Source organism: Oryctolagus cuniculus, chromosome 2, assembly GCF_964237555.1.
Source record: "Oryctolagus cuniculus chromosome 2, mOryCun1.1, whole genome shotgun sequence".
NCBI classification, from domain to species: domain Eukaryota; kingdom Metazoa; phylum Chordata; class Mammalia; order Lagomorpha; family Leporidae; genus Oryctolagus; species Oryctolagus cuniculus.
Genome location: NC_091433.1, coordinates 43841754 through 43866893, shown reverse-complemented (window position 1 = coordinate 43866893; position 25140 = coordinate 43841754). Strand labels below are relative to the sequence as shown.

The 25140-nt window shown below is 57.3% G+C and overlaps 1 protein-coding gene across 2 annotated transcripts; it reads left to right on the top strand.

Annotated features, from left to right (window-relative positions):
• C2H8orf74 (chromosome 2 C8orf74 homolog) lies at positions 1–22738 on the top strand. 2 transcript variants are annotated; one of them, XM_002709443.4, is made up of 4 exons: positions 1–101; positions 2446–2638; positions 17748–18151; positions 22368–22738. In XM_002709443.4, the coding sequence occupies exons 1-4, from the start codon at positions 45–47 to the stop codon at positions 22602–22604; spliced, it is 891 nt and encodes a 296-aa protein (XP_002709489.3). In that variant the 5' UTR covers positions 1–44; the 3' UTR covers positions 22605–22738. The 2 variants fall into 2 exon arrangements, 1 of the variants encoding a protein (XP_002709489.3); XR_011386863.1 differs by lacking the exons at positions 1–101; positions 2446–2638; positions 22368–22738 and adding an exon at positions 16998–17652 and having other exon boundaries at positions 17748–17884.
• Positions 22739–25140: the final 2402 nt, after the last annotated feature.

The following is a 25140-nucleotide window of genomic DNA, read 5'->3' as shown; positions in this document are numbered from 1 at the left end:
CCCGGACACCCTGAGTCAGTACAGCTCAGTCTGCCAGCAGCTGGATGCAGGCCATGGCGCTCCTAACAGCCCAGGGAGTGAAGGAGGTCTTCCAGCGCCAGGTGAGGCCCTGGGAAGCGAGGCTTCTACAGGACGAGCACTCGGGCGGGGGTGGGGGTGGGGGAGCCCAGGTGCCCACCGTGGGCCTGCAGCCAGGACTCGGCACACAGCAGAGGTGCAAGGGCCCCGGGTGCCAGGCCAAGGGTGTGCCGGCCCCTGCAGCTTGTGGGCTGGTTGTTCGGGCCACGGTGACAGCCCGAGGGTGGCGCAGCCTGTGCTGCCTCTGCCAGGAGCCTCAGGCCCTCGGAGCACCGGCGATGTGAGGCTTCTGGAGCATCAGGCCAAGGCAGAGGGCTCCCTGGGGCCCGAGGATGGGGCTCTGTGCCTCTCTCTATCTCCAAGCCCGCCTCCTGCTCCCCAGGGATCCCCGCAGCCACTGGCTCCTCACACCAGGGACGGCCTCGCTCTGTCTGGCTGCCAATCTCGCATGGCTCCAAGCTGCTCACACAGCAGCCAGGGGCTGATTTTGTTTTCTCCATATCACCCCCACGCTTTTTTTTTTCTTTTTTAAAAAGTTTATTATATTAATTTAATTTTTAAAAATATTTATTTGAGGGGCCAACACTGTGGCGCAGCAGGTTAAAGCCCTGGCCTGAAATGCTGGCATCCTATATGGGCGCCGGTTCTAGTCCCAGCTGCTCCTCTTCTGATCCAGCTCTCTGCTGTGGTCTGGGAGAGCAGTGGAAGATGGCCCAAGTCCTTGGACCCCTGCACTCACGTGGGAAACCACGAAGAAGCTCCTGGCTTCTGGCTTTGGATTGGCTCAGCTGTGGCCATTGCGGCCATCTGGGGAGTAAACCAGCAGATAGAAGACCTCTCTCTCTCTCTCTCTCTCTCTCTGGCTCTACCTCTCTCTGTAACTCTGCCTTTCAAATAAATAAAATAAATCTAAAAAAAGTATTTATTTGATGGCTGGTGCTATGAAGCAGTAGGTTAAATTGCCGCCTGCAGTGCCAGCATCTCATATAGGCACCAGTTCAAGTCCCGGCTGCTCTACTTTGGATCTAGCTCCCTGCTAATGGCCTGGGAAAGCATCAGAAGATGGCCCAAGTCTTTGGGCTCCAGTACCTGTGTGGAATACCTGGGAAATCTCCTGACTCCTGACTTTGGAGGATCTCTCTCTCTCTCTCTCTCTAACTCCGCCTTTCAAATAATTTTTTTTTTATTTATTAAGGTTTATTTTTATTTGTTTGAAAGACAGAGTTACAGAGAGAGGTAGAAACAGAGAGAGAGGTCTTCATTCCCCAAATGGCGGCAACAGCCGAAGCTGCCCTGATCCTAAGCCAGGAGCTTCTTCCAGGTCTCCCGTGTGGGTACAGGGGCTCAAGGACTTGGGCCATCTTCTACTGCTATCCCAGGCCATAGCAGAGAGCTGGATTGGAAGAGGAGCAGCCAGGACTAGAACCGGAGTCCACATGGGATGTCGGCGCTTCAGGCCAGGGCGTTAACCCGCTGAGCCACAGCGCTGGCCCCTCAAATAAATATTTTTTTAAGAAAAAGTTTTGAAAGGTAGAGTTACAGAAAGAGATCTTCCATCCTTCTGGTTCACTCCTCAAATGGCCACGAGGCCTGGGCCAGTCCAAAGCCAGAAGCTTGGAACTTCATCCAGGTCTCCCACATGGGTGGCCCCACATCGGACCCAAGCACGTGGGCCATCTTCCTCTGCTTTCCCAGGCCATTAGCAGGGAGCTGGATCAGAAGTGGAGCAACCAGGACTTGAACCAGTGCCCTTATTGGGTGTCAGCCTAGCAGGTGGCAGCTTAACCCACGGTGCCACACATCAGCCCAGCCCACACTTCTTACCCACCCCTGCTTTAGGTGGCATTGCCCTCCTACACCTGCTGGTGATCTGTAGGAACCTCTCTGCAGGGCTCTACCCTCTAGATAGGGAAAGGTGCCCCTTTGTCTTTTCCTCGTGGGCTGCCAGAGTGCCTGAATCTCCACCAAAGAAGACGCCCTCCTTTGGCTAAAGCATTGCCTTAGCGAGTCTTCTCCCTGCCAGCCATTTACACGTTAGTGAGAATTTCCTGATTAGATCGACATCTCTGGAGCAGCTAGGTAAGAGCAGGCTCGGAGGGAGGTCAGATTTTGTTTCAGGGGAGAGACAGGAGGATTCGCAATCCTGAACTCGAGGCCCGTGCAGGTCTGCAAACCTGTGCTGCAGGAAGCATTGGTAATGGCAAGCGCACGAAGCTGCACAGAGCACAGGGAAAGCTGCCCGGAAACCGAGGAGAACCGGTGTCCCCGGCTGCTCTTCCGGGCTCTGAGTGGCTGGCAGGGCCCCGGAGAGCAATGCTCCCGCTAAGGATGGCCTCTTGGCTCCCCACCCCGTGTCACGCCCCGCAGAAGCCGGCAGGTCGGGAGCACCTGCGGAGACTGCTGGACTGGGAGGAGATAGACGAATGGAGAGACGCCCGCAGAAGCATCGTGCTGGACACCCTCCACGAGAGCCTCCTCTTTGCGGTGGGCAGAGGCTTCCCGTGGGTGCAGGTGGTCCAGGTGCTCACGTTCACGGAGGAGCTGCTCAAGGAAACTGCAGGTACGGGGCGCCCAGAGTGGGAGCCCGCAAGGCTGCTGGCCCACAGGAGCCCCTGGGGTCCCTGTGCCCAGAGCCCTCTGCAGAGCCAGGGCCCGCCCCTCCCTCCCTCCTTCCTCCCCTCACTCCCTCCACTCATTTGAATCTTCCAGCACAGGCATTGAGCTGAAAGGAAAAGCAAACTTCCCTGGGTTGCAAATCACTTCTAGGACTCACACTTGGATGCCCTGATCTCACCTATGGTTTGGGGATTCCGTTGCAATCCACATTCGCCTAAAAACTCCACCAAATCTTCAAATAAGCATTTATGACATGCTTCACCTTCTTCAGTCACTAATTCATAAGGGAGAAAATAAGTTCTAGAACCTTCAGATCCGACAAGAGCATGGACTGTATACATCTGATTAAAAATAGAAGTGGGAAGAGTTTTAAAAGTGCCCTCATGTGGCACAGCAGGTTGAGGCTCTACCTGCCACAGCAGCATTCCATGTGGGAACCGGTTCGAGTCCTGGCTGTTCCACTTCCGGTCCAACTCCCTGCTAATGCACCTGGAAAATCAGCAGAGGATGGTCCACATCCTCAGGCCCCTACTACCCACAAGGCAGACCTGGATGGAGTTCCAGACTCCTGGCTTCAGAAGATAAAAGACCTCTCTATTTTCTCTCTCTCTCTCTCTCTCTCTCTCTCTCTCTCTCTCTCCCTCTCTCTCTCTTTCTCTAACTCTGTCTTTCAAATACATAAGCAAACCTTAAAAAAAAAAAAAAGTGCTATCCGTTAGCCGAGTGAGGCATGAGCTAGTCTTCCCGGGTCAGATTTAGGGGTAAACAGAAGTCTGCTTCCTTTCACAGCCAGCACTGACCAAGAACGTTCCTAACTCACGCACGCGCAGCGCTGGAGGACTCTGTGTGTCAGCGAGTGTCACTGGGTCAGAGGATGCCACACTTGATGGTTTCCTTTCATTCTCTCACAAAGGGCATCCTGGGAAGGCCGGGGTAGAGGTGCCACATGTTCGAGTAACTTAGCAACTGCTGCTTACTACTGAAAATACACCGCAGTTGGCCCCTGAACAGCATGGGTTTGGGCCGTGTGCCATCACTTTTGTGTGGATTTGGGGGGCAGGGCAGAAATTTTCAACAATTCGAAAAAAGACTCGCAAACCACATAGCCCAGAAATATAAAAAAAATTAAGAAAAATTTAGCCATGTCATAAATGCATAAAATATATAGAGACAATAGTCATGATTTGCTACCAGAACACATACCCAGAGCTGTCATAACAGATGAGGTTTACTCAGACCTAGGCACAGATTATTCATGCAGCCATCCCAGGTCCAGAGAGACAAATGCAAAGATGCCATAGTCAATCATTGCTGTGGGCCGGCATTGTGGCACAGTGGGCTAAGCCTCTACCTATAACTCCAGCATCCCATGTGAGCACCAGTTCAAGTCCCTGCTGCTCCGCTTCCAAACCAACTCCCTGCTGATTTGCCTGGGAAAGTAGCAGATGATGGCCCAAGTACTTCAGCCTCTCCCATGCATGTGGGAGACCCGAATAAAATTCCTGCCTCCTGGCTTTGGCCTGACCCAGCCCTGGCCATTACAGCCATCTGGGGAGTGAACCAGTAGATGGAAGATTCTCTCTCTCCGCCCTGTCCCTGTCACTCTGCCTGTCAGATTAGTAAAGTAAGTAGAAGAGTGAGGATGATCACATACCGTCACTGTGCACAATGAGGGCACCACTGTGCTACTGTGCTAATTCTACTGCCACATCCTGTTGTGGTTTTGTGCTGAGCTCAACGGATCTTAAAATCTAGCACTGCTGTCCTCCCCCAGGGAGCAGTTCATCTCTCAGAGAAAAGCTGTCTCCCGCAGCTCCCGCCCATTTTTCACTGTGTATAATGTATACAATGACAAAATATGTGGCGATCAACAAGGCTTCTGGGTAACAGCTGGTTCTTAGCAGAGTTTTGAGGGAGTCAAAAGTTATATACAGATTTTCAACCGCACAGGGAATCCTGATCCTAACTCCCACCTCAAGGATTAACTTTAATCCCTTCTCCAGAATTTGGTTTTCTGCCACTCCTATCTCGCCTTTTTTCTCCAATGGGAATTGCACTTCCGGGGATTTGAGCTTTCAGGATTGGGATTTTGGGAATTTTCATATTTTTAAGAATGTTAGAGTAGGGCTAGCACCATGGCATAGTGGGCAAAGCCAACTCCTGCAGCACAGCATCCCATGCGGGCACCAGTGAGTAATGAATAAATAAGTCTTTAAAATATACATATCAAAAGAGTTTTAGATTTCAGAAATTCCCTTCCTTTTCCCTGAGGCAGACAGACGAAGAGCTCCCGTCCACTGGTGCATTCCCCAAATATCTACAATGTCTGGGGCTGAGCCAGATGGAACCCAGGAGCCAGGAACTCCGTCCAGGTCTTCCATGGGTGGCAGGGACCCAACCTCTTGAACTATCACCTGCCACCTCCCAGGGTTGTCACCAGCAGGAAGATGGAATCAGAAGCCAGAACCAAGAATCAAACAGAAGCACTCTAATATGGGATGTGGGAGAGAGAGAGAGAGAATAAACATGTTTTTAATATATAATTTTAAAATATATATATAAGTTGTTAATTTATCTGAAAGGCAGAATTAGAGCGAGAGAGAGAGAGAGAAAGAGATCTTCTATCTGCTGGTTCATTCCCCAAATGGCTGCAAAAGCAAGGGCAAAAACTTGGAGCCCAGGGCTTCTTCCAGGTCTCTCACATGGGTGCAGGGCCTCAAGCACTTGGGCCATCCTCTACTGCTTTCCCAGGCACATTAGCAGGGAGATGGATTGGAAGTGGAGCAGCCGGGACTCAAACCGGTGCCTACAACTGGTTTGCAGGCAGAGGAAAGGCTTAACCTGTTTCACCACAACGCTGGCCCTGGATGTGGGTGTGTTAACTGGCATCTTAACTATTAGGCCAAACACTCTCCTTTAAGGCTTTTGATCTTTCAAGACTTCAACATTTGGGATTATGGCATTCAGGATTGCGTCTTTCAGATTCATGGTTGGCACCTGTTGGACCCTAGTCTCTGGTCATTGGCCTGATCTTCTCTCTGTCCATTCTGGTGCCTGCCAGCTCTCACGCTCCCTCCTGCGCACAGCACCTCCCGTCTCCAGACTTCGACACCCAGAGGCCATCTTGGCCCCGCCTGCAGCCCAGCCTCCTGGGTTGGGCTGCTCCCTGCAGGCCCCTGACACCTGGCCCCTGCATTTCACCTGCAGACTCCCGGTCCCTGCATCCCTCAGCCTTCCCAGACCATCGCCATCCTCCCTCCCTCTCTGTTTATTTCAAACACCTCCCCATTGTCCCACAAGTCGGCAGCTAGGGAGACACCTCAACTCCGAGAAGGGGTTGGCGTCCTGCTCATGTTTTCTCTGTTCTCCCAGCGCCAAAGAGTGCATGCAGCAAGCTGAATGGAAACAGGGAGGAACGCATAAGTGGATCTTGCTGCCCAAGGAGACGGAGACTCCCAGGAGCACAGAGGAGGTTGGGGCTGTCCCTTGGCAGTTGTGTGCGCAGCTGGTGTCAGAGGCCTGGGGCGGAGCAATGGCGAATCCAGCTGTGCAGTCGGAGGCTCTGGGTTCAGATCCCACCTCCTCACTCATTACTGCATAACCTCACCTGTAAAATGGGGGTGATAGCAGTCCCCATCCGCAGGGCAGTTGGAAGGATTACATGACATAGGGTGAGGGACCAGCGTTGTGGCACAGGGGCTTACGCCTCTGCTTGTGCTGGGAAGGAGCTGGACACTGCCCTCAGGGCATCACTGGCCATGACATTCACCTTTCCTTTATCTTGCTGATGGGTCCAGACCAACACCAGCAAGATAGTCCCAGGCAACCTCTGGCCTGGCTTCTAATTAGCTGCCCCCACGCCCATAACCGTCTCTGGGCGCACATCGCGGCTGGCTAGGGAGACAGGAACTCTTCACTGCCCTGGTTAGGTGTGCCAGTGGGAAGAGCTGGTGGAGATGGCAGGTGAGGTCCCAGATGCGACCCCACCCTTCCCATCTCCTGTGGGGGCACTGTCCCACCAGTCCCAGGTGTGGACGCAGAACGCAGCTCCGCGGGGTGGAGTGGGGCGGGCACCCTTCTTGGAAGGAGCTTCCCCAGGGATCTTTGTTGTTGTTGCTAATCTGGGACTGAAGATGATAGAGTTCTGTTTGCCTTCGAGATAAGGAGGCTGGCAGGCAGCATTCAAGGAGGGTCACATTTGCACAATGACAGAGGCTCTGCCAGGACAGCCGCCAGCTGGGCTTATCTCAGGCCTGATCAGGCCTCAGGACAGGGAGGGCCAAGGTGGCCCTTTATTCAAAAGCATAAGCTGATTCCACCCAGGACGTTCTGGGCTCAAGTGCGGGCCAGAAGAAAGAGCTCTTTCTTGGCAACTCCAAAGCCAGTCCCCAGGAAGCCCAGGGCAGGTCACACCCAGCTGACTCCTGGGGACAGAGGGTAAGGTCAGCAGCCACGGCACAGAGGGGCTGACACCTCCCAGCACCGCCTGGTGGGAGGGACCTCAGGAAGGGGCAGATCTCCAGCACCTTACCAGGCTCAGGAGATGAGAGGAGGTTCAGGAACCCCTGGTAGAGACAGACAGGGAGGAAGGGGGTGTGGCCTGCCCGCCTCCCGCCTCCAGCCTCCACGGGCTGGGGCGGGGAGCCGAGCCTGCAGGTGTGGGGACTCTGCCCTGTCTCCCAGCCGCCTCACCAAAAGCACCACCTGGACCACGCTGCTGCTTCTGCCCCTCTTCATCGGCAGCATCCGGCGGGCACCGGCCTCTCTTGGTGATGCCGTCTCTGGCCTGGGGTGGGGAGAATAGTCAGGGGGGCTGGAAGGACATGGAGGGTACAGATGTGGAGCGTGTCATGGCCTGCTGTGAAGTGCATCCAGGGACTGTCACCCGGGCCACCGCAGGAGAGGGAGGCAGCCACTGGCTCCCGCCCCACAGCCGGGGCTGGCAGCGAGCAGCAGTTCCTCTCCGAGCTCCCCTCACCCTTGCTCACCCTGGAGGAGTTTTGTGTGCAACTCCTTTGCTGCTGGCTGGTGGCGGAGTGTCCGGAAGCCTCTGATTGGGATCTCAGGAGAGCACTCCTAGGGCCCAGTGGGCACCCGCCCTTTTAGAGCTTCCTCCAAGGCCTGAGTCAGCCAAGGACACCGTCACAGAGAACCACCAGCTGCTCGGCTTAGAAACAGACATTTACGTCCCCCGGCTGGGGACTGGTGGGGGCAGGGCTGGCTCCCCGCGCCCTCTCTCCTTGGCCTTCTGGGGCCATCTTCTCCCAGCATCCTCTCTCCGTGGTCTGTGTCTTCATGTCCTCTACTTATGGGACACCAGCCCTACTGGGTAGGCCTCATTGAACCTAATCACCTTCGTAAAGACCTCCCTCCAAACGCACCACCTTCTGAGGTCCTGGGACAGGACCCTAACATATGAATTTGGGGGTGGGGCCTGTAACGCTGCTGAGTGGGGACATAGTGCCCTGGTGACACTAAAATGGGCCACAAACCAGGAGGGTGCCAGGGACTCCTTCCCCTTCCTGGTGCCAGTGGCTGCTCGACCGCAGAGGGAGGCCTGGTGTGAGTACAGCCCCTCCCACAGCTCGGCCCAGCCTGGTAGGCATCCATGTAAGGCCAAAGACATGGAGGCCCAGAGACCTTGTCCCAGCCCCCCCACCCCAGGGGGTGGCCTTGGGCTTTGAGTCCAGGTCTGTCTCAAGGCAGCGCACACAGCCCTTCCACCTTGAGCAGGGGACATGTAGACCAGGTGCCTGCCGCCCTGAGGGGTGGGAAGCCTGGACCTGGCCCCAGTGGTGCCTGGGCTCAGGCTGTGCAGGAGGGGTGAGCACCTGGGGAGACTGGGTGAAGCCCTCATGGGATCCTAGTCCCCAGCAGGAAGCTCCAGGGTGGTGGGTGTCCCCGTCCCAGCTGAGAGGCTGGGCCAGGCCTGCCACCTGCGTGTGGGCAGAGGGAACAGGTCCTCTGAACGCCACACCTCTGGCCCTTGGAAGGATGCCTTGCCTCACCTCCTACTTCTCCTGTCCTTCCTCCACCCGTGGAGATGTGAGACAGTCTCACGGCTCCCCCCAGCATCAGAGGGGACAAGGAGTGAGAAGGAAGTAGCGGAGTCGTAGGCTAGCACAGGGCCGTGCTGTCCACTTCCTAGTGGCTCTCACCTCGGGGGAGTCGGGGCTCCCACAGGGAGCCTGAGTCAGGCACAGAGTTTGGCCACGGGGCACAAGCCGTATAAGGGGGATGCTCAGCTCCATGGAGGGCCCACCGCTTCCTGCAGGGAAAGAGACCCAAGCGGCCGCCCGACCCGAGCTCTCCGCCTGGCGCCCACGCTGGGGACTCCTCTCCCCGGGGCCCTCGGCACACAGCTGTCAGGCCTCTGGCGAACGCCTCTCACTCCTCAAGAGGAGCTCTGCACAGAGTGACTCCCTTCTGGAGCCTTCCTCCTGCGGTTCCACTGGAACCTTCTCTCTGAGCTTTCTGCCCGCTCCCCCCTGTCCTGCCCCGACTGTAACAGCGACAACAACTCTAGCGCTGCAGAGTGGAGCACAGCGAGCCCAAGTCACTGCCCCTGGAGCTCCAGGCGGCTGGGACGACCGGGCAAGGCGAAGACGAGGACAACCTCAGCGACAGCGGACGTCCGCGCCGTGTCATGGTCAGCAAAGCTCTCCGCCTCCGTCATCCAACGAACGCTCCCAGCAATGGCAGGTGCACACACTCTGCGGTTCCCTTCCACGGGTACAGCTGGGACTCAGAGAGCTCAGCCAGCTCGCTCGCCAATCGTCACACAATGAAGGCAACAGAGCCTGTGCCTTCCGCTACAGCTCCTTAGCGTGAAGCTGCCGCCCTCTTGAGAAAAGGGAGTGAGGGAGGGGCAGCGAGGGGGGGATTGCTAAACTGACCCAGCAGACAGACCACCGAGCAAAAGCCGTGGTGGTCTTTGAAATAGGCAGCCCCTGCGTTTGAGCCACAGGCAAGCGAGCAAGGAAGGTAATCTTTAAAAGGACAACAAAATCTTCCTAATCCTAGATTTTGGGTAGATTTTCCCTGCAATGTAGCTATTGCTTTATCTTTAACAAAAAACAAAAAACAACAACAAAAAAAAAAAACACACACCTCAGGGGACAAGAAAAGAGTATGCTGGTTCCACAAAAAATTATCCGTGAAGTTATCATATGACCCAGCAGTCTTCTGATTGCATAGCCGAAAACAATTTTTTTAAGATTGATTTATTTATTTGAAAGTCAGAGTTACACAGAGAGAGAAGGAGAGGCAGAGAAAGAGAGAGAGAGAGAGAGAGAGAGAGAGAGAGAGAGAGAGGTCTTTCATCTGTTGGTTCACTCCCCAGTTGGCTGCAAGGGCAGGAGCTGAACCAATCTGAAGCCAGGAGCCAGGAGCTTCTTCCAGGTCCCCACTGCAGGTGCAGGGGTCCAAGGACTTGGGCTATCTTCTACTGCTTTCCCAGGCCATAGAGAGAGCTGGATCAGAGGTGAAGTATCCGGGACTCGAACTGGCACCCAGGCGGCGGCTTTACCCGCTCTGCCACAGCGCTGGTCCCCAAAAATAATTTTAAGGAGTAAACTGGAACAGCTGCTTGTACACCATGCTCACAGAGCAGTATTCAAAACAGTCCGAGTGGCACCAACCCAGGGGTCCGCCCACAGAGGAAGGGGTCAGCAGAACACAGTCTCTCCATACGACAGAGTGTCACCCCTGCAAGTCATGGGAAGCGGAGTCTGGATGGGAGCCCGTAGCTCGTGGACTGCCAGGCACATGCCCTGGCCCTGGGAGAGGAGCCGAGCTCTGAGGAAGGGTCCTGGTGCTGATGCCGTCGTGGAGCCCCGGGAGCCCCGGCTGCGGCTGCGCGGTGGCCTCCACATGGCTGAATGGTGGCTGAGACCAGAGTGGGCGGCTATCAAGTGTTCTGTGTTGCAGCTCCAGGGCAGTGACGGTGTGGTCCTCCAGGGCGGAGTCACAGGCGGCGCTGCTGCTGCTGCTGCTGCTGCAGCTCCCTCTCCCCCAGCTGCGACTCAGAAAGGGGTGTTTCTCCGGGAACTGGTATTCTGCCATCAAGGGGAGGGGAGGCCAAGAGCCCAGAGCCCCGGCGACAGACAGGAGCCACACACGAGGTCTCCAGCAATGGTGGAGCTCTCTCAGGGCTCTTCCCCAAATCCCTGCCTGTCCCCAGGCCAGTAGTCATAGTTACCATGCTGACTGCATAGGGAGCACCAGACCAGACTCCATAGGGAGCACCTGCCCAGGCTCATCCCCTCCCACCCTGGCAGAGTGTACCACCCCCCTCCCCTTTTCTGAGAGGTATCTGTGCAGGGCCCAGGGGTAATGATAAGAAATAGAAACTGGGTGGAGGCGGGCCCTCTCCTCCCCGACCCTGGGAGGACAGCTCTATTGCCAGGTCCTGACCCCTGACCCCTGGGCTGGAGCGTAAGCCCTGACTGCTCCTATGAGCCTGAGGCAAGTCCTACGCTTTCTCTGGACTTCAGTTGGCCCATCTTCAGGACAAGAGGCCTGCACTAGCTCAGGATGTCCCCAAATGTACTCTTTGATCCGGAGCGACTCTCTGCCCCCAGTAGATTTGAGCAACATCATCGCTCAACATGTTTTGGTGATGTGCGTGCTCATTAGCGTGTTCTGCTGGGGCTATTGGCAAATCACAGCTGCGTTCAATTTCCTTGGCTCCAACACAGAGGATTTGTTTTGAAGTCGTACCTATTGAGAGTGGGGGTCCTGCAGCATCCACCTCCAAGGGCCTACGAAGAGACCCCAAAGCCGATCGACCAGATGGCTGGCTGGAGAGTTGTAGTCCAGCTCTGCCACTGACCAGTGTGTGTCCCTGAGCAAATACCTCGGCCTCTTTAAGCCTCGGTTTCTCTTCTGGGTAGACGGCATGGTGCCTGCCCCAGCCTCGCTGGGCTGGAAGAGGCCGGGGGAGTCCCCAGTGTGCGTGGCCTGGTATAGGGGGAGAGCAGCCGCCCCACTCACAGTCACAGTCAGGGCTGCTGGGAGGAGGGCATTGCGGGGGACCGGGACCCACTCCAGCTAGGGGAGGGGGTGGGAGGGGGGCGCAGGCGGGCCTGGCTTCCGTCCACTTTCCCCACCCTGGGCCAGCCCTGCTTGGCAAAGTGCTCAGGCCAGGCCGCCACTTGACTCGGTTTCCCCCGCTCTGCGCCAAGTCGGGGGCAGCCAAACTGGTTTGTCAGGGGGCAGCGGTGCCACCTGGGTCCTCCCTTCACGGCTTCCAACTCCCCCGGGATGGGGCCCTCTCCCTTGCTCCCCCTCTGCCCCTCCCCTGAGTGTGAGGGGGTGGGTGGCACCCGGCGCTCCGGGGCCAGCACTGTGCCTCCTGGCCCCATCCATCTGCCAGCCTCCCCCACTCCTCCCCTCCCCATTCCTCTCCTCCTCCCCTGCTGTGCCAGGGCCCCTCACAGGTGCTGGCCTCCAGGGGCTTGGGGACCAAGTTCAGGAAGTTCCCAGCCGCCAATGCAAATGAAGGCCACTCCCTGTTATTGAAGGGCAACTTGCAGGCACAGATCCGTCTGTCCGCCCAGCAGCCAGAGGCTTCTCCCTGCCACTTAATCCCTGGGCTGAGTCATCCGGAGCTTCTCAACCCGGGGCCCGGGGAGTGTGGGCTCAGGAGCCAGCTCTGGAGAGCTCTGCCGAAACTCAGACCTGGCAAAAAGAGGCTTGGGCTGGAAGCTGGAATTCAGCCCCCGGGCGCCTTCCTCCCGGACCTGGAGCAGGGTCTTCCAGGCTCAGGCCACCAACCACGCTCACAGCAGGACGAGCTGCATGTGGGGCACTGAGCAGGACTGCACCTCCCAAATCTGCGCTCCGTGCATGGCTGCCAGGGGCTGCCCAGAGACCAGCTCCTGGGGGGTGGGGTGGGCGACCCCGCCCGCGGGCACTGCCAGGTCCTGCCAGTTCAGCTCCTGGGAGCCCAGGGGAGGTCCGATGAGTCACACAGGCCTCCGTACTGGCCTGGGCTCAGGCTTTGATGCCCACAAACGGTGCCCGTGTGCCCACCCTCTCCACCCCACTGCCCCCAGCCCCCTGAAGCCCTAGCTGACCTCCACTTCTCACCTCAGCACCTCTGTGGGCTCCCCAGCTCTCTGCTTGCTGTTCTTCCCTTGGAGGGATCTGAGGCCGCTCTCTGCACCCTCAGCCTCGGAAACAGATGTGCAAGCAAAATTCCAGATGCACTTTTGGGGACCCCCTGCCCATCCTGTTGTCCATCCTAGGGTTCCATGAGGAAGGCCCGCTCTTCCACGCAATGCGCAGGCTCTGTCCAAACTGCAGGCCTCAAGCTCTCTTCCTCTGTCTGGTCCCTCCCAGGCTCCAGCTCTGCCTCCCGGGGGTTCTGGGCTGGCAGTGGCCCGGCGCACACAGCCCCGCTGCGCTTGGCCCACAGCCAGCACGGATCCCTGCGATCTCTCTGGCTGGGGCGTCTTTCCCCTCACCTTCAGCCTCGCTCCTCCTCATCCATCTGCCCTGGGCTCCAGCGTCCCCAGCTGGAGGAAGCCTTCCCTCCCGGCTCAGACATGCAGGGCCAAGGCCAAGTGTCCTCATGGGCACCTACAGTGGCGCCCCACACCTGGGTGTTCTCACGTGCTGCTTTACCGGCAGCCTCAGCTCTGTGAGGTGATGGCGCCACCGTGGGCACGAATGCCCTGCAAGAAGCCGACATGGCGAGGTCTGCGATCCATCTCTGGCCACCCACCCAGTTCAGGCGGCATGAAGGGAGCCAGCAGCTGAGTCCCAGGTCGGGGGCCAGCTGTGGCTCCATCACCTGGCAGAACCACGTCCAGTCACTGGGTTCTTGTGGCTCAGTCTGGCTCCCAACTCTGAGCCACGTCACCAGGCTACGAATGCCAACCCAGCCCTGTCCTAGGAACCAGCCCTCCCTTTTGCGAGAAGACTGGATGAGTATGTGTGGGAGGCAGGGTCTGTGTTTCTAGAAATCTCCAGGTGGTTCTGGAACACAGGGCTGAAGGCTACAGTCTGGGGCTCCAGCTGGGCCACCATTGACCGCAGGTGAAACAGGCAAGAGCACCCCAAAAGAGGCGGTGGTACTGGGCCACAAACCATCGGGCTAAGATTCTTTGCTAAAAAGATTCTTAGCCCCATTGAGACTGCGAGTGTCTGGGTGCACGAGTGGACCAACTACAGGACAGTGAGAGAGGCCCACAGAATCTGGGCCACGTGCTGAGTCACTCAGACAGGCAGCGGCAAGGAAGCAAGGGCCCCGTCTCTGGACCCAGGACAGCCCCGCTCCCCTCCTCCATGTCAAGGCCATGAGGCTCTGGTCACTTGCTGCCCTCACTCTTCTGCCCACTGGGAAGCTCTGGTCAATGGCTGGCCTTTTTTTTTTTTTTTTTTGAAGATTTATTTATTTACTTGAAAGAGTTATACAAGAGACAAGGAGAGGCAGAGAGAGAGAGAGAGAGGGAGAGAGAGAGAGAGAGAGGTCTTCCATCCGTTGGTTCATTCCCCGATTGGCTGCAATGGCCAGAGCTGCGCCAGTCTGAAGCCAGGAGTCAGGAGCTTCTTCCAGGTCTCCCATGCAGGTGCAGAGGCCCAAGCACTTGGGCCATCTTCTACTGCTTTCCCAGGCCATAGCAGAGAGCTGGATTGGAAGTGGAGCAGCCAGGATATGAACTGGTGCCCATATGGGATGTCAGCACTGCAGATGGCGGCTTTACCCGCCATGCCACAGCGCCGGCCCCTGGCTATTCTGTAGTAGAAAAGTCTTGCACGGTCAGGCACTCAGCTCTGAGTGGACGCCGACGGGTACCTGGAGCAGGCGGCCTTCCCTGTCCCGTGTGTGCGTGGTCAGGACAGGCCCCTGCCACCGGCTCTCCCATGGGCTTGGCCCCTCCTTCCCACACAGCCTGCTCCTCTTGCTGCTGCCTCCCTGGAGCCTGGCATCACTCACTTCCCTGCCCAAGATGTCGCGGTGGGCCCAGCCAGCCGCCTCCACAGCCGGCTCCTTGTCCACAGGCTGCATCTGCTGTCGCCATCTGGGGCTCTGGTCTTTGTGTGCTCACCCAATAGGGCTTCTGGAGGGAAGACCCCTGATGCCTCCCACCTGCTACCCGGTCACTCTTATCTGTTCAATAGCTCGCCCCCTCCAGAGAGGGCTGCCTTCGTGCCCTCAGCAGTGAGTGAGAGACAAAGCTGTGCGCTCCCCCAGCGCTTGTGCTCCAACAGAGAACAAAGCACGTAACATCCTTAGGATGCGAGATTACACCAGTGCTCTGTAGAGAAATACCTTAGGGAGCATTGGCAAGGGTCTCAGTGAGAGGGTGGCACTACCGGCAGTGAGACCTCTGCAGGGCAGGGCATCCCAGGAGCGTCACCTGCTCATCTCTGGCTTGCTCACCACCCACCCTTCCCAGGTCTTTCAGTTTCTCAAATAGGACATGCTTTCTTCAACCACCGGGCCTTTGCACAAGCTGTACCCACTTGCTTGCCTCTCTGTTCTCCACCTCTCTTTACCTAGGAAACTCCTCTGATTCTGCCCATCTTGGCTCCTTCATCACCACCTCCAGGGAGCCCTTATGCTCCTGAGAACACCACTGCTTCCTATCATGTGCCCTCCAGCCCCTTGTCGCAGTGTGCAGAGTTAGACTGACTATGTGCTTTCCCCCGAGCCCTCTGTCGCCTCCCTGGGACCTGCAACAGCTCTCAGTACATGGAAGGCCCCTGAGGAGTGCATGTTGACTAAATACCCAGAGAGCTCAGCCACTGCACTCAGACTGTGGTTCACCAGACACTTAGTGGGCCACTATTGTGCACAGCCCCCGGTGTGGCATGCCGAGGTGGCCAGCACTTGTTCAGCTGTCTCTTCTTGCAGACTGGAAGCTCTCTGAGGGCAGGGGTCATGGCAGGGGTCAGTGTCCGCCCCCCGCCCCCCCCTCAGCCACCACTGTGCAGTGTTCTCTCCGGTACCAGGCAACCTCCAGCAAGAAGCCGGGAGTTGCGCGGGTTTCTTTCTCACTCACTGCACAAGCTGACGACCGCCCAGCCCTGCCCCTCCAATCTGCTCCTTCCCCAGTGTGCAGAAGATCTGGGCACGGCCTGCAGGGCCCTCCCGAATGTCTCCCACCCACCCGTGTGCTCCATGCTTGCCATTGTCAGCCTCCACCTCTCAGGGCCCCACTCCCTTGTCCACACAGGCGGGGGGCTTCTCAGCCTCTGCTGTCACTCACTGCACCCTGCGCCCCTGCGCCCAGCCCAGCCCCTCTCAGTCTCTGGGCCACAGCGCATGCGGCGAGGAGCCCACCCTCAACTGCTCCCTCCTCGTCCCTTACTGTGCTGCCTTCCCCACACACTGCAATTGCCTGCTTGTGTGTCTCTGCTGTGCGTGCTCCAAGGGCAGCGAAGGTGTCTTACCCAACACGCTATTGCCAGAACCTAGCACAGTGCCCAGTAATTAGTAGGCAGTAACAGTTCGACAAATTGACTTTGGATGGGTGGATGGATGGATGGATGGATGGGAGGCTGGGTGAATGGCTGAAGGAAGGGTGGGAGGGGATTACTGTATGGATAACTACGGAAATCTGTATGTACGTGCGGATGGATGGACGGATGATGGACAGAGGGATGAATGACTGGGTGGATGGACAGAAGGAAGAGTGGAGAGGTGCTGGCTGGCTGGCCGGGTGACCAGTTGGGTGGGTGGGTGGAGGGATGGGGGACAAGACAAACTTGGCTCATGGGGACAGAGAGCGCTTCCTTCCACATTCCTCCTGCCTTGTCGCTGGCTATGCGCAAAGCACGTGGGCTTGGTGTCCTCAGCGGCCAGCCCAACAAGCCCAGGAAGTAGTTAGCTGTGTGATTATCTTCATCTTTACCAAGAGTCACTGCTAGAAGGGGCAGGTGTACCAGGCCCGCAAGCCCATTCCCTCCCTGAGACGGGAGCACAGCTCCAGCCCACCGAGCCTTTCCCCTGCACCACCAGGAGGCCCCCGCTCGGGGACCCATGGGACACTGCCCTGCTCATCCGAACCTTGCTCCAAGCGGGAGCGGGCCCCTTCCATGAATACTTACCTGGAGACAGCGCTCCCTCCAGGCACCCTGAGGAGGCTGGAGGCTGGGGAGGAGCCAAGAGTGGGCACAGAGATAAAGTGCGGGCGAGGCACAGGGCGGAGTGGGGAGTGCCCCGGCCAGGGTGGAGAGACCCCTCCAGGCTCCCCGGGACTCAGGCACAGGAGAGGGGGCTAGCTGGGCACACGAGCCAGGCTGCCCGCATCCACCACCTTGTCATCAGTAGACGCAGTGGCCGCACTCCCGGAGCCCACGGCCCAGCCTGCAAATTCAGCAGAGGTGAACAAATGAATCTCAGAGCAGGAGAGGCCCGGCCAGGTTCGCCGCGGGCTTCCAGGACAGTGCTGTGGGAGAAGCCGCGTCTGCTCACGTTGGTGCTGAGGGCGCACGCTGACGCCACTGGCCCGTGTGTCTGCATGGGTTCTGCTCACTGGGACTCGCACAGAACTGTCAGCACTCATCATGGACCACGTCCCCACTGAGTCCAAGTCACAGGCTGGTGACAGCCTTGCCTCTTAGAACAAGGCTTGTGAGTGGTAGGGGTGACAGGGAGAGGAGAGAGAGAACGGGAGACGCCTGACAGCCAGGGGTTTTGCCCATGAAAGCCGATCCTTTGCATGAGGTGAACAATGTGTCCAATTCTGTGACACAAGTCTCCAATGTCACAATGGCCTGGACGTCTCTGTGATCACCTCTTACCACACTCTTATCAGAATTCCCTTCTGCTCTTGGGTGAAGTGAGTCTTTAAAACAGGAGCTAAAAGGTCAAAACCAGGTAGGAAGTGGGATACTCATAAAAGAAAGAATGGGAGAAATGTGAGTGCATAAAATGAACTCTGAGCTTCCCGGAAGCCAAGGCAAAAAGGGAAATGTGATATTCTCCCCCACCTTCACAAGCAAGTGAATGGTAATCTGGGCTGCCCGTTCGGACAGGGGCTCTGGGTGAAGGCTCGATTGATTCTCAATGCTTCTCTGCCCCCTCCGCTCTGTCCCAGGCTGCTCCATCTCTGACGCGGTGCTGACCCTCGGGAGGAAGCTCAGAGACTACCAGAGGCAGTTCAGCCCCGCCCACCTGCTGGCCCTCTGTGACTACTTCCACAACACCTTCCTCCGCCACTACAGGCTCTACCAGTATGTCCTGGTCCGGGACCGGGAGGTGAACCTGACCGTCACCACGCTGCAGGTGTGCGTGCCGCCCCCGCCTCTCCCGCTGGCGGCGGGCGTGGACAGGGAGGTCTGGAAGCACGAGCAGCAGGTGGCCGAGCTGAGGGAGGCCGAGGTGCAGAAGCGCACCCACATGCTGCTCCTGAGGGAGGCCCTGAGGCTGGAGCGGGGACGCCGGCTGCAAGAGGCGTTCGAGGGGGCGCCCGCCCCTCCCAGCAAGGGCCTGAGCAGAGAGGTGAGCGTCCATCCCCCGAGACGACGTCCCTCCCCCCCCCCCCCCCGCCGCCGCAGGCTCTCTCTTACACACACACACACACACACACACACACGGCCCAGAGGGGCTAACACGGGAGCTGAGTGTCTGTCACGGGCTTCGCACGCGTGCCGCCCCGTGACACCCCTGCAGGGTTGAAAACGCGCGCTCCCATTTTAGTGAGCGCACAGCCGAGGCTCAGAGCACTTAACCAGTCATGCCAGGTCCCCAGCCGGCACGTGGTAGAGTCCAGGTTCTGCTGGCCGTGTCATTCACCAGCGACAGAGGCAGGGATAGCACGCCAGGCTCTGAGCTGCCGCAGGCCTCCCGCTACGCTCTGTGCGCCCACAGGGCCAGCGTCCGTAGACCACACATGTACGTGTATGGGTGCACATGTCCTGGGCATTGGGGTGGGGGTGGGGAGTCATGGGGCACGTGTGTTCCAAAGGGGACTGTTGTTGTGTAGTATGTATTTATTTATTTTCATTTCCTTCGGAAGGCAGAGAGACAGAGAGGCAGTCAGAGAGACATCGTGTGTGTAGTGCTTCAATCCCTAAATGTCTGCGACGGTCAGGACTGGGCCAGGCTAAGGCCAGGAGCCCGGAGCAGTCCAGGTCTCCCACGTGGGCAGCAGGGACCCAAGTCCTTGAGCCACCCTCTGCTGCCTCCCAGGGTGCGCATTAGCAGGGAGCTGGATCAGTAACGCCAATGCCAGGCACGCTGATACAGGATGCTGATTGACCAATGCGTGCCTGCACTGTTGCTTTTTATCCCCACAATTGTCAGCTGAAGAGGGAATGACCTTAGGAAGTGTTCCTTTAATATCCAATATCCAGTCTGCCCTCAGCGTCCTTGGGCTCTGTATTCATGATTTCAAGGAACTTTGAATTGAAAATATTTGGAAAGAAACATGGCATCCTTCTTCCCCAAACAGTTCAGTAAACAACTGTTTACATGGAGCTGATGTATTAGATGTCGTAAGTAAGCCAGAGATGATTTAAGGATGCGGGAGGCTGTGCATGGGACGCACACAGACTCTGCCATTTTATGCGAGAGGCTTGAGCATCGGCAGATGTGGGTATCTGCGGGGTCCTGGAACCATTCCCTTAGCATCCGAGTGATGACTGTGTCATCATACACTTCAGCCCCGGAAAATCTCTAATGAGCAACTAACACAGTGGAATGGATGATAGTCATCTGAGGTTAACTCTTCAAATAAATAGCACACCAGGATGTCAAGTAACCTCTTTCTTTTAAGATTTAAATGTTTATTTATTTGAGAGGCAGAGGCAGAAAGAGAGAGAGAGAGAGAGAGAGAGAGGGAGAGGTGTTTTCCATCTGCTGGTTCATTCCCAAAATGGTCACAATGGCCGGAGCTGGGGCTACCGGAAGCCAGGAGCCAGGATCTTCTTCCAAGTCTCCTATGCTGGTGCAGGGGCCCAAGCACTTGTGCCATCTTCTGCTTTCTCAGGCCATAGCAGTGAGCTGGATCGGAAATGGATTTGCTGGGACTCGAGCCAGCACCCACAGGAGATGCCGGCACTGCAGGTGGTGGCTTTACCTGCTACGTCACAGTGATGCCCCTCATGTAATCTTTTTTTTTTTTTTTTGACAGGCAGAGTGGACAGTGAGAGAGAGAGACAGAGAGAAAGATCTTCCTTTGCTGTTGGTTCACCCTCCAATGGCCGCCGCGGCCGGCGCACCTCGCTGATCCGAAGGCAGGAGCCAGGTGCTTCTCCTGGTCTCCCATGGGGTGCAGGGCCCAAGGACTTGGGCCATCCTCCACTGTACTCCCTGGCCACAGCAGAGAGCTGGCCTGGAAGAGGGGCAACTGGGACAGAATCCGGCGCCCCGCCCGGGACTAGAACCCGGTGTGCCGGTGCCACAAGGTGGAGGATTAGCCTAGTGAGCCGCGGCACCGGCCCCTCATGTAATCTTTTTATAAGGTGTATTTATTTATTTGAAAGAGATTCACAGAGAGAAGGAGAGGCGGGGGTGGGGTGGGGTGAGGGGAGGTCCTCCATCCGCTGGTTCACTCCCCAGTTGACCACAATGGCCGGAGCTGTGCCAATCTGAAGCCAGGAGCCAGGAGCTTCTTCTGGGTCTCCCACATGGGTGCATGGGCCCAAGGACTTGAGCCATCTTCTACTGCTTTTCCAGGCCATAGCAGAGAGCTGGATCAGAAGTGGAGCAGCTGCGTCTTGAACCGGTGCCCATGTGGGATGCCAGCACTGCAGGCAGAGGCTTTACCCACTAGGCCACAGCGCCAGCCTCCCGCCCCATGTAATCTTAAGACCTGAGACATCCATCAGGGACCCAAAAACTTCCTGCAACAGCCGGTCTCCAGCCCCCTGCAGGAACCGTGCTATAGAATATGTGGGTTGGGTTGTGGACGGCAGAGGACTGCCCACTTGCTGTTCCTGCACCCCTGCACATCCTACTGCCCCCTACACGCTCCTCCTCCCACTTCCCTTCTAACCTCCTGTCACACGGCTCTGGTCCCCGCCTGGCAGAGCTGGTGGGCCTGAGCACCCTCCGCTGTGTGGTCCCGGTGGTGTGCCTGCGGCAGGAGCACTCACTGCCGCGGGATGAGCAGGGCGCATCCTCTGGGAGCACAGTCGTCCCCAAAGATTTAGCTGAAGGACACTATCTTTATATAAAAATGGCCAAGGGAGATATTCCAAGGCAAATGTCAGATTTTGCCTGGGATTTTAGGGTAAAGATACAAGACCAAAGAAATGCTGTATTAGCTTTTCATTCTTCAATTAAATTCCCAAGGAGACCTTCTTTGGGAAGAAAAGGTCTAGTTCAGCTTACGGTTTGGAGGTTCAGTTCAGGACTGGGCAGCCCCACAGGCTGGCATCTGATGGAGGAGGCTGGCCATGGCAGCTGCAGAGTGATCACACGGTGGGCCAGGAAGCCAGAGGGGCTGCAACGAGGCCGAACTTGAATGCAAACAATCAAACCTCTTGCCAGAACCCTCCAAGGCCACGCCTCTAAAGACCTCCCACCAGCCCCACCCACTGGCTGGCACCATTACATCAAGTCTCCACCCTCACTCCATCAACCATTAACATTAAGGCATCAGAGTTGGGGGCTGGCGCTGTGGCGCAGTGGGTAAGGTTGCTGCCTGCAGTGCCCGCATCACATATGGGCACCAGTTCAAGTCCTGGCTGCTCTGCTTCCAATCCCACTCTCTGCCATGGCCTGGGAAGGCAGTAGAAGAAGGCCCAAGTCCTTGGGCCCCTGTTCCTGGCTCCCAGCTTCAGATTAGCACAGCTCCCACCGTTGCGGCCAATTGGGTGAACCAGCAGATGGAAGACCTCTCTCTCTGCCTCTCCTTCTCTCTTTGTGTCACTCTAACTTTCAAATAAATAAATAAATCTTACAAAAAAAAAAAGACATCAGGGTTTGCACAACTACATGAGTTTTGGAGAGACAATTCCTACTCGACTCATAAGAAATGCATAATAGGCAAGCGCACTCCCCAGGAACATCAGACAAACTCTGCTACTTCACCCAGTGTGCTGGGAACTTGTGGGGAAACGTGGTTTCACGGTCCGTGACTCCAGCAGGCTTCGGTGCCATGATTCTGAGGGCACTGGCAGAGAGGATCTCCTGTTCAGCATGGCAGCTGGTCCTGAGGCTCCAGCCGCCATAACTGGCTAGCTGGGGATCACGCCCTTAGCGTGAAGCAGTTTCCTCTGTCCCTTCCTGTGAGGCCTGCAGCTAGAACTTGGAGATCTGAGAAAGGGGCCTGGCTGGGGTAGGAGGGGCAGGTGGCACTGACCAGAAGGCGGCGCCCATTGGAGACATAAGACTGGCCTGGGGGGGGGGGGTGGCAAATGACCACCCAAGGCCTGAAGAGGAAGGAGGAAGAAGTGATTACTGGGACCTTAGAGAGAGAGAAAGAGAGAGAGAGAGAGAGAGAGAGAGAGTCTTAGCTATAGAGGAGAAGGCCATAAGGCCATGAAGGAAGAAGGGGCACCTCATTCTCTGCCCACTCTCAGACCTCCTGGAGGCCAAAGGTCAGAGCAGCCAGTGGACGCGGTCCTTATAAATCGGGGTGCCAGGGCACAGAGTGGGGCGCAGGGTGGGTCCCAGAGCAGGGACGGTGCTGGGACCTGGGCCCGGTTGAGGAGCTCTGTCTGTGGGCGTGCCCAGAGTCCCGTTCACCAGCAGAGCCCTTCCCTCCCAGATGTTAGAGACACTCGTCAGCGAGGCCCTCCGCGTCCAGATGGCGAGCCTGAGGGAGCTGCTGCAGGCTGAGATCCAGACCACCTTCGAGATCCTGGACCTGAAGCTTCAGCAGAAAACCTTGCACCTCAATGCTCCCACCCCTTTCCCTCCCCCAGTCACTGGCCAACCAGGCCAAGATGAGTCCCTGAAGTCCAACAGAGCCAACAAAGGAAAGAAGGCCAAAGCAAAGAAGTAGGAGGCCCCAGGTGACCGTCCTCTGAGACGCGATGGAGGAAGGGCCACCGACAGTTCTGGGAGGGGTTGCAGGGTGTGCTCAGCACCCAAGAATCGAAGACTTCTAGTGATTAAAAGAAACAAAGGGAAACTCAACGCACGTGTCTCCATCTTGGAAATCATCTTCTCCCACCCCCAAATCCAGTCCAGGTGGATTTCTGGGCTGGAGGTTCTCCACCTGCGCTAGGTGAGGGGTCAGATGCCGCCGGCTGCCTCCTCGGAAGACAGAAGTTGGCAGTCGGAGCAGGGCGACCCCGGACGCCAGCACCTCCTCCAGCTAACACGGTTCTGCCGCCACAATGACTGGATCCCGGGATTCCGTTCCTTCTGAGATTCTTACAACAGGACTGAAGGTGTGCAGCATGGCAGTCTCCCTCTAGACGACCCTGACCCACTGCCCTCCAGAAAATGCCCTTCCAGAAGAGGCTACCGTGTTTAGACTGAGTCGGGGTTACAGGTGGTGCCATCCGGGAGGTCGGGGACCTGGCACGAGGCCAGCTCTGCCACAGATCTTCTGTGTGACGTCTGTATCCTGTCTCCAGGTCACCGCTCTCTCTCTCTGCCCCATGGGGAGGATGGTGGGCTGGTATTGAAGGCCCCCTTCTCACTATAGGCGTGCTATTCCCATGTGTCAAAGGCTTAAAGGTTCAAGGCTGAGCATCTTTGCAAAGTCACAAAGGAGCCAGAGATCTGGGGCTGGGACCCAGTCCTCCCTCTGCATTCCTATTTCTGTGCTCGGTCCCAATAACAGTGGTCTTGCAGGCAAGCACCCAGCTTGATGGGTAACTATCACCCCTGAAATCAGGGCAGTGAGGAGGTTACCCCATGCCCTGCCTTCCCAAGCTGGCCACCTGCTCCGCCAACCTCTGCACCTGCCTGCTCTGCTCCTTGCCCGTGATAGGACAGGTCACTGCATGGTGCTCCGTGCCATTGTCTCTGCACATCCAGCTCTCCCTGTGCCACAGCTGTGTCCCAGGTCAGGTCACCTGAGGCATGCCTGGCTCCGATTCCTGGCAAAGTTGGCCTGCTTTAGGAAGCTAGGCTGGAGGTAGGGACAGGGAGCACCCGGCAGGGCTGTCACCAGCTGTCTGCAGCCTTTGTGGAGAAGTCCAGGAGACAGGAGACAGCAGACCTGACCACCGAGGGACCTCATGAGAACCCTGCCCTGAGCCCTGCATCTGTCCTCCCTTGATGCTGCACTCAGGTGTGTCTACACCCAAGAATGCGATCTTGTTTTATTGGAGGGAGAGAGAAGGCTTCCATCTACTGGTTCACTCCTCAAATGCCCGCAATGGCCCCAGCTGGAGCCAAAGCCAGGGACTCAATCCAAGTCTCCCACATGCACGGCAGGAAACTCGTCACGTGAGCCATCACCACTGCTTCCTGGGGTCGCGAGCCAGAGCCGGGGCCAAGCCCAGATACTCTGATGCGGGACACGGTGGCCCAGCTGACGGCCTCACTGCTGGGCCAAGCACTTGGGCCTCCAAAAGCTCTTGACACAGAGGAAGGAGGTTTTTCATTTGTCCACTCATCTTCCACTCCATCAACGTTTTTGCCACGTCCACATCCACTGTGTGGCTGAAGCTACTGTGGTCCAGAGGGAGGTGTGGGGGCTCCCTTCCTGCTCAGGATCCCAAAGAGTGTATATGCATGGGCGTGTGCATGTACTTGTCTGTACATGTGTGTATGTGTGTACATGTGCATAGATGTGTGTGCACACGTGTGTGTACATCACTCCCCAAATGGCTGAAACAGCTGGAGCTGAGCCAATCCAAAGCCAGGAGCCAGGAGCTTCTTCTGGGTCTCCCATGTGGGTGAAAGGGTCCAAGCACTTGAGCCTATGTCATCATACACACGTGCATGCATGTACATGTGCATGGTTGTGTGTATGTGTGGTCATGTACATGTGCATGGATGTGCAAGTGTGTGTGTACTGTGTGTGTTTCATGGGTGTTGGATGGAACAAGTGGGCACAGCTCCTACCCAGGTGGTATACTAGAGACCCCCCCATTCCAGAACAAGGGAGAATCAGACATCCCGGCAGCCCGGGGACTCCCAGCGCTGAGAGCACTGCTGTCTTGTCCAGAATTTCCTGGCTGGACACTGAGCAGGGGAGTAGAGGGGACAGATGGCTTCCTCCTGCTGGCCTTTCTCCCGTGCTGGCAGAGACTCACCTACCCCATCCCGCCCCATGTTCCAGGAGCCCATCCTCGATCCCAGAGGTCTGAACCCTGCCAGACTCAGGCCACCCCAGCCCTGAGCTGTGCACAGTGGGCAACTGGCCCTGTGCTCTCCTCCAGACCACGGGAGCCCCAGTAACCCACGTGCATGAGGGATACCCGAGCAGGCCAGCTTCACCCTCTCAGGACCAGCCAAGCGGCCAGGGAGGGGGCGGGGACTATGGGGACTGGGAAGAGGAAAAGGTGGCTCCGGCAGCCTTTGGTCCACACGGCAGCGGTGACGTTCCCCCCACCCGCAGGGGCTTCCCTTCCCCGCGG

Coding starts and splice junctions, on each gene's coding strand:
- C2H8orf74 (XM_002709443.4), top strand. CDS start 45: ATGCAGGCCATGGCGCTCCTAACAGCCCAGGGAGTGAAGGAGGTCTTC. Junction 102..2,445: donor AGGAGGTCTTCCAGCGCCAG/GTGAGGCCCTGG, acceptor CACGCCCCGCAG/AAGCCGGCAGGTCGGGAGCA. Junction 2,639..17,747: donor GCTGCTCAAGGAAACTGCAG/GTACGGGGCGCC, acceptor GCTCTGTCCCAG/GCTGCTCCATCTCTGACGCG.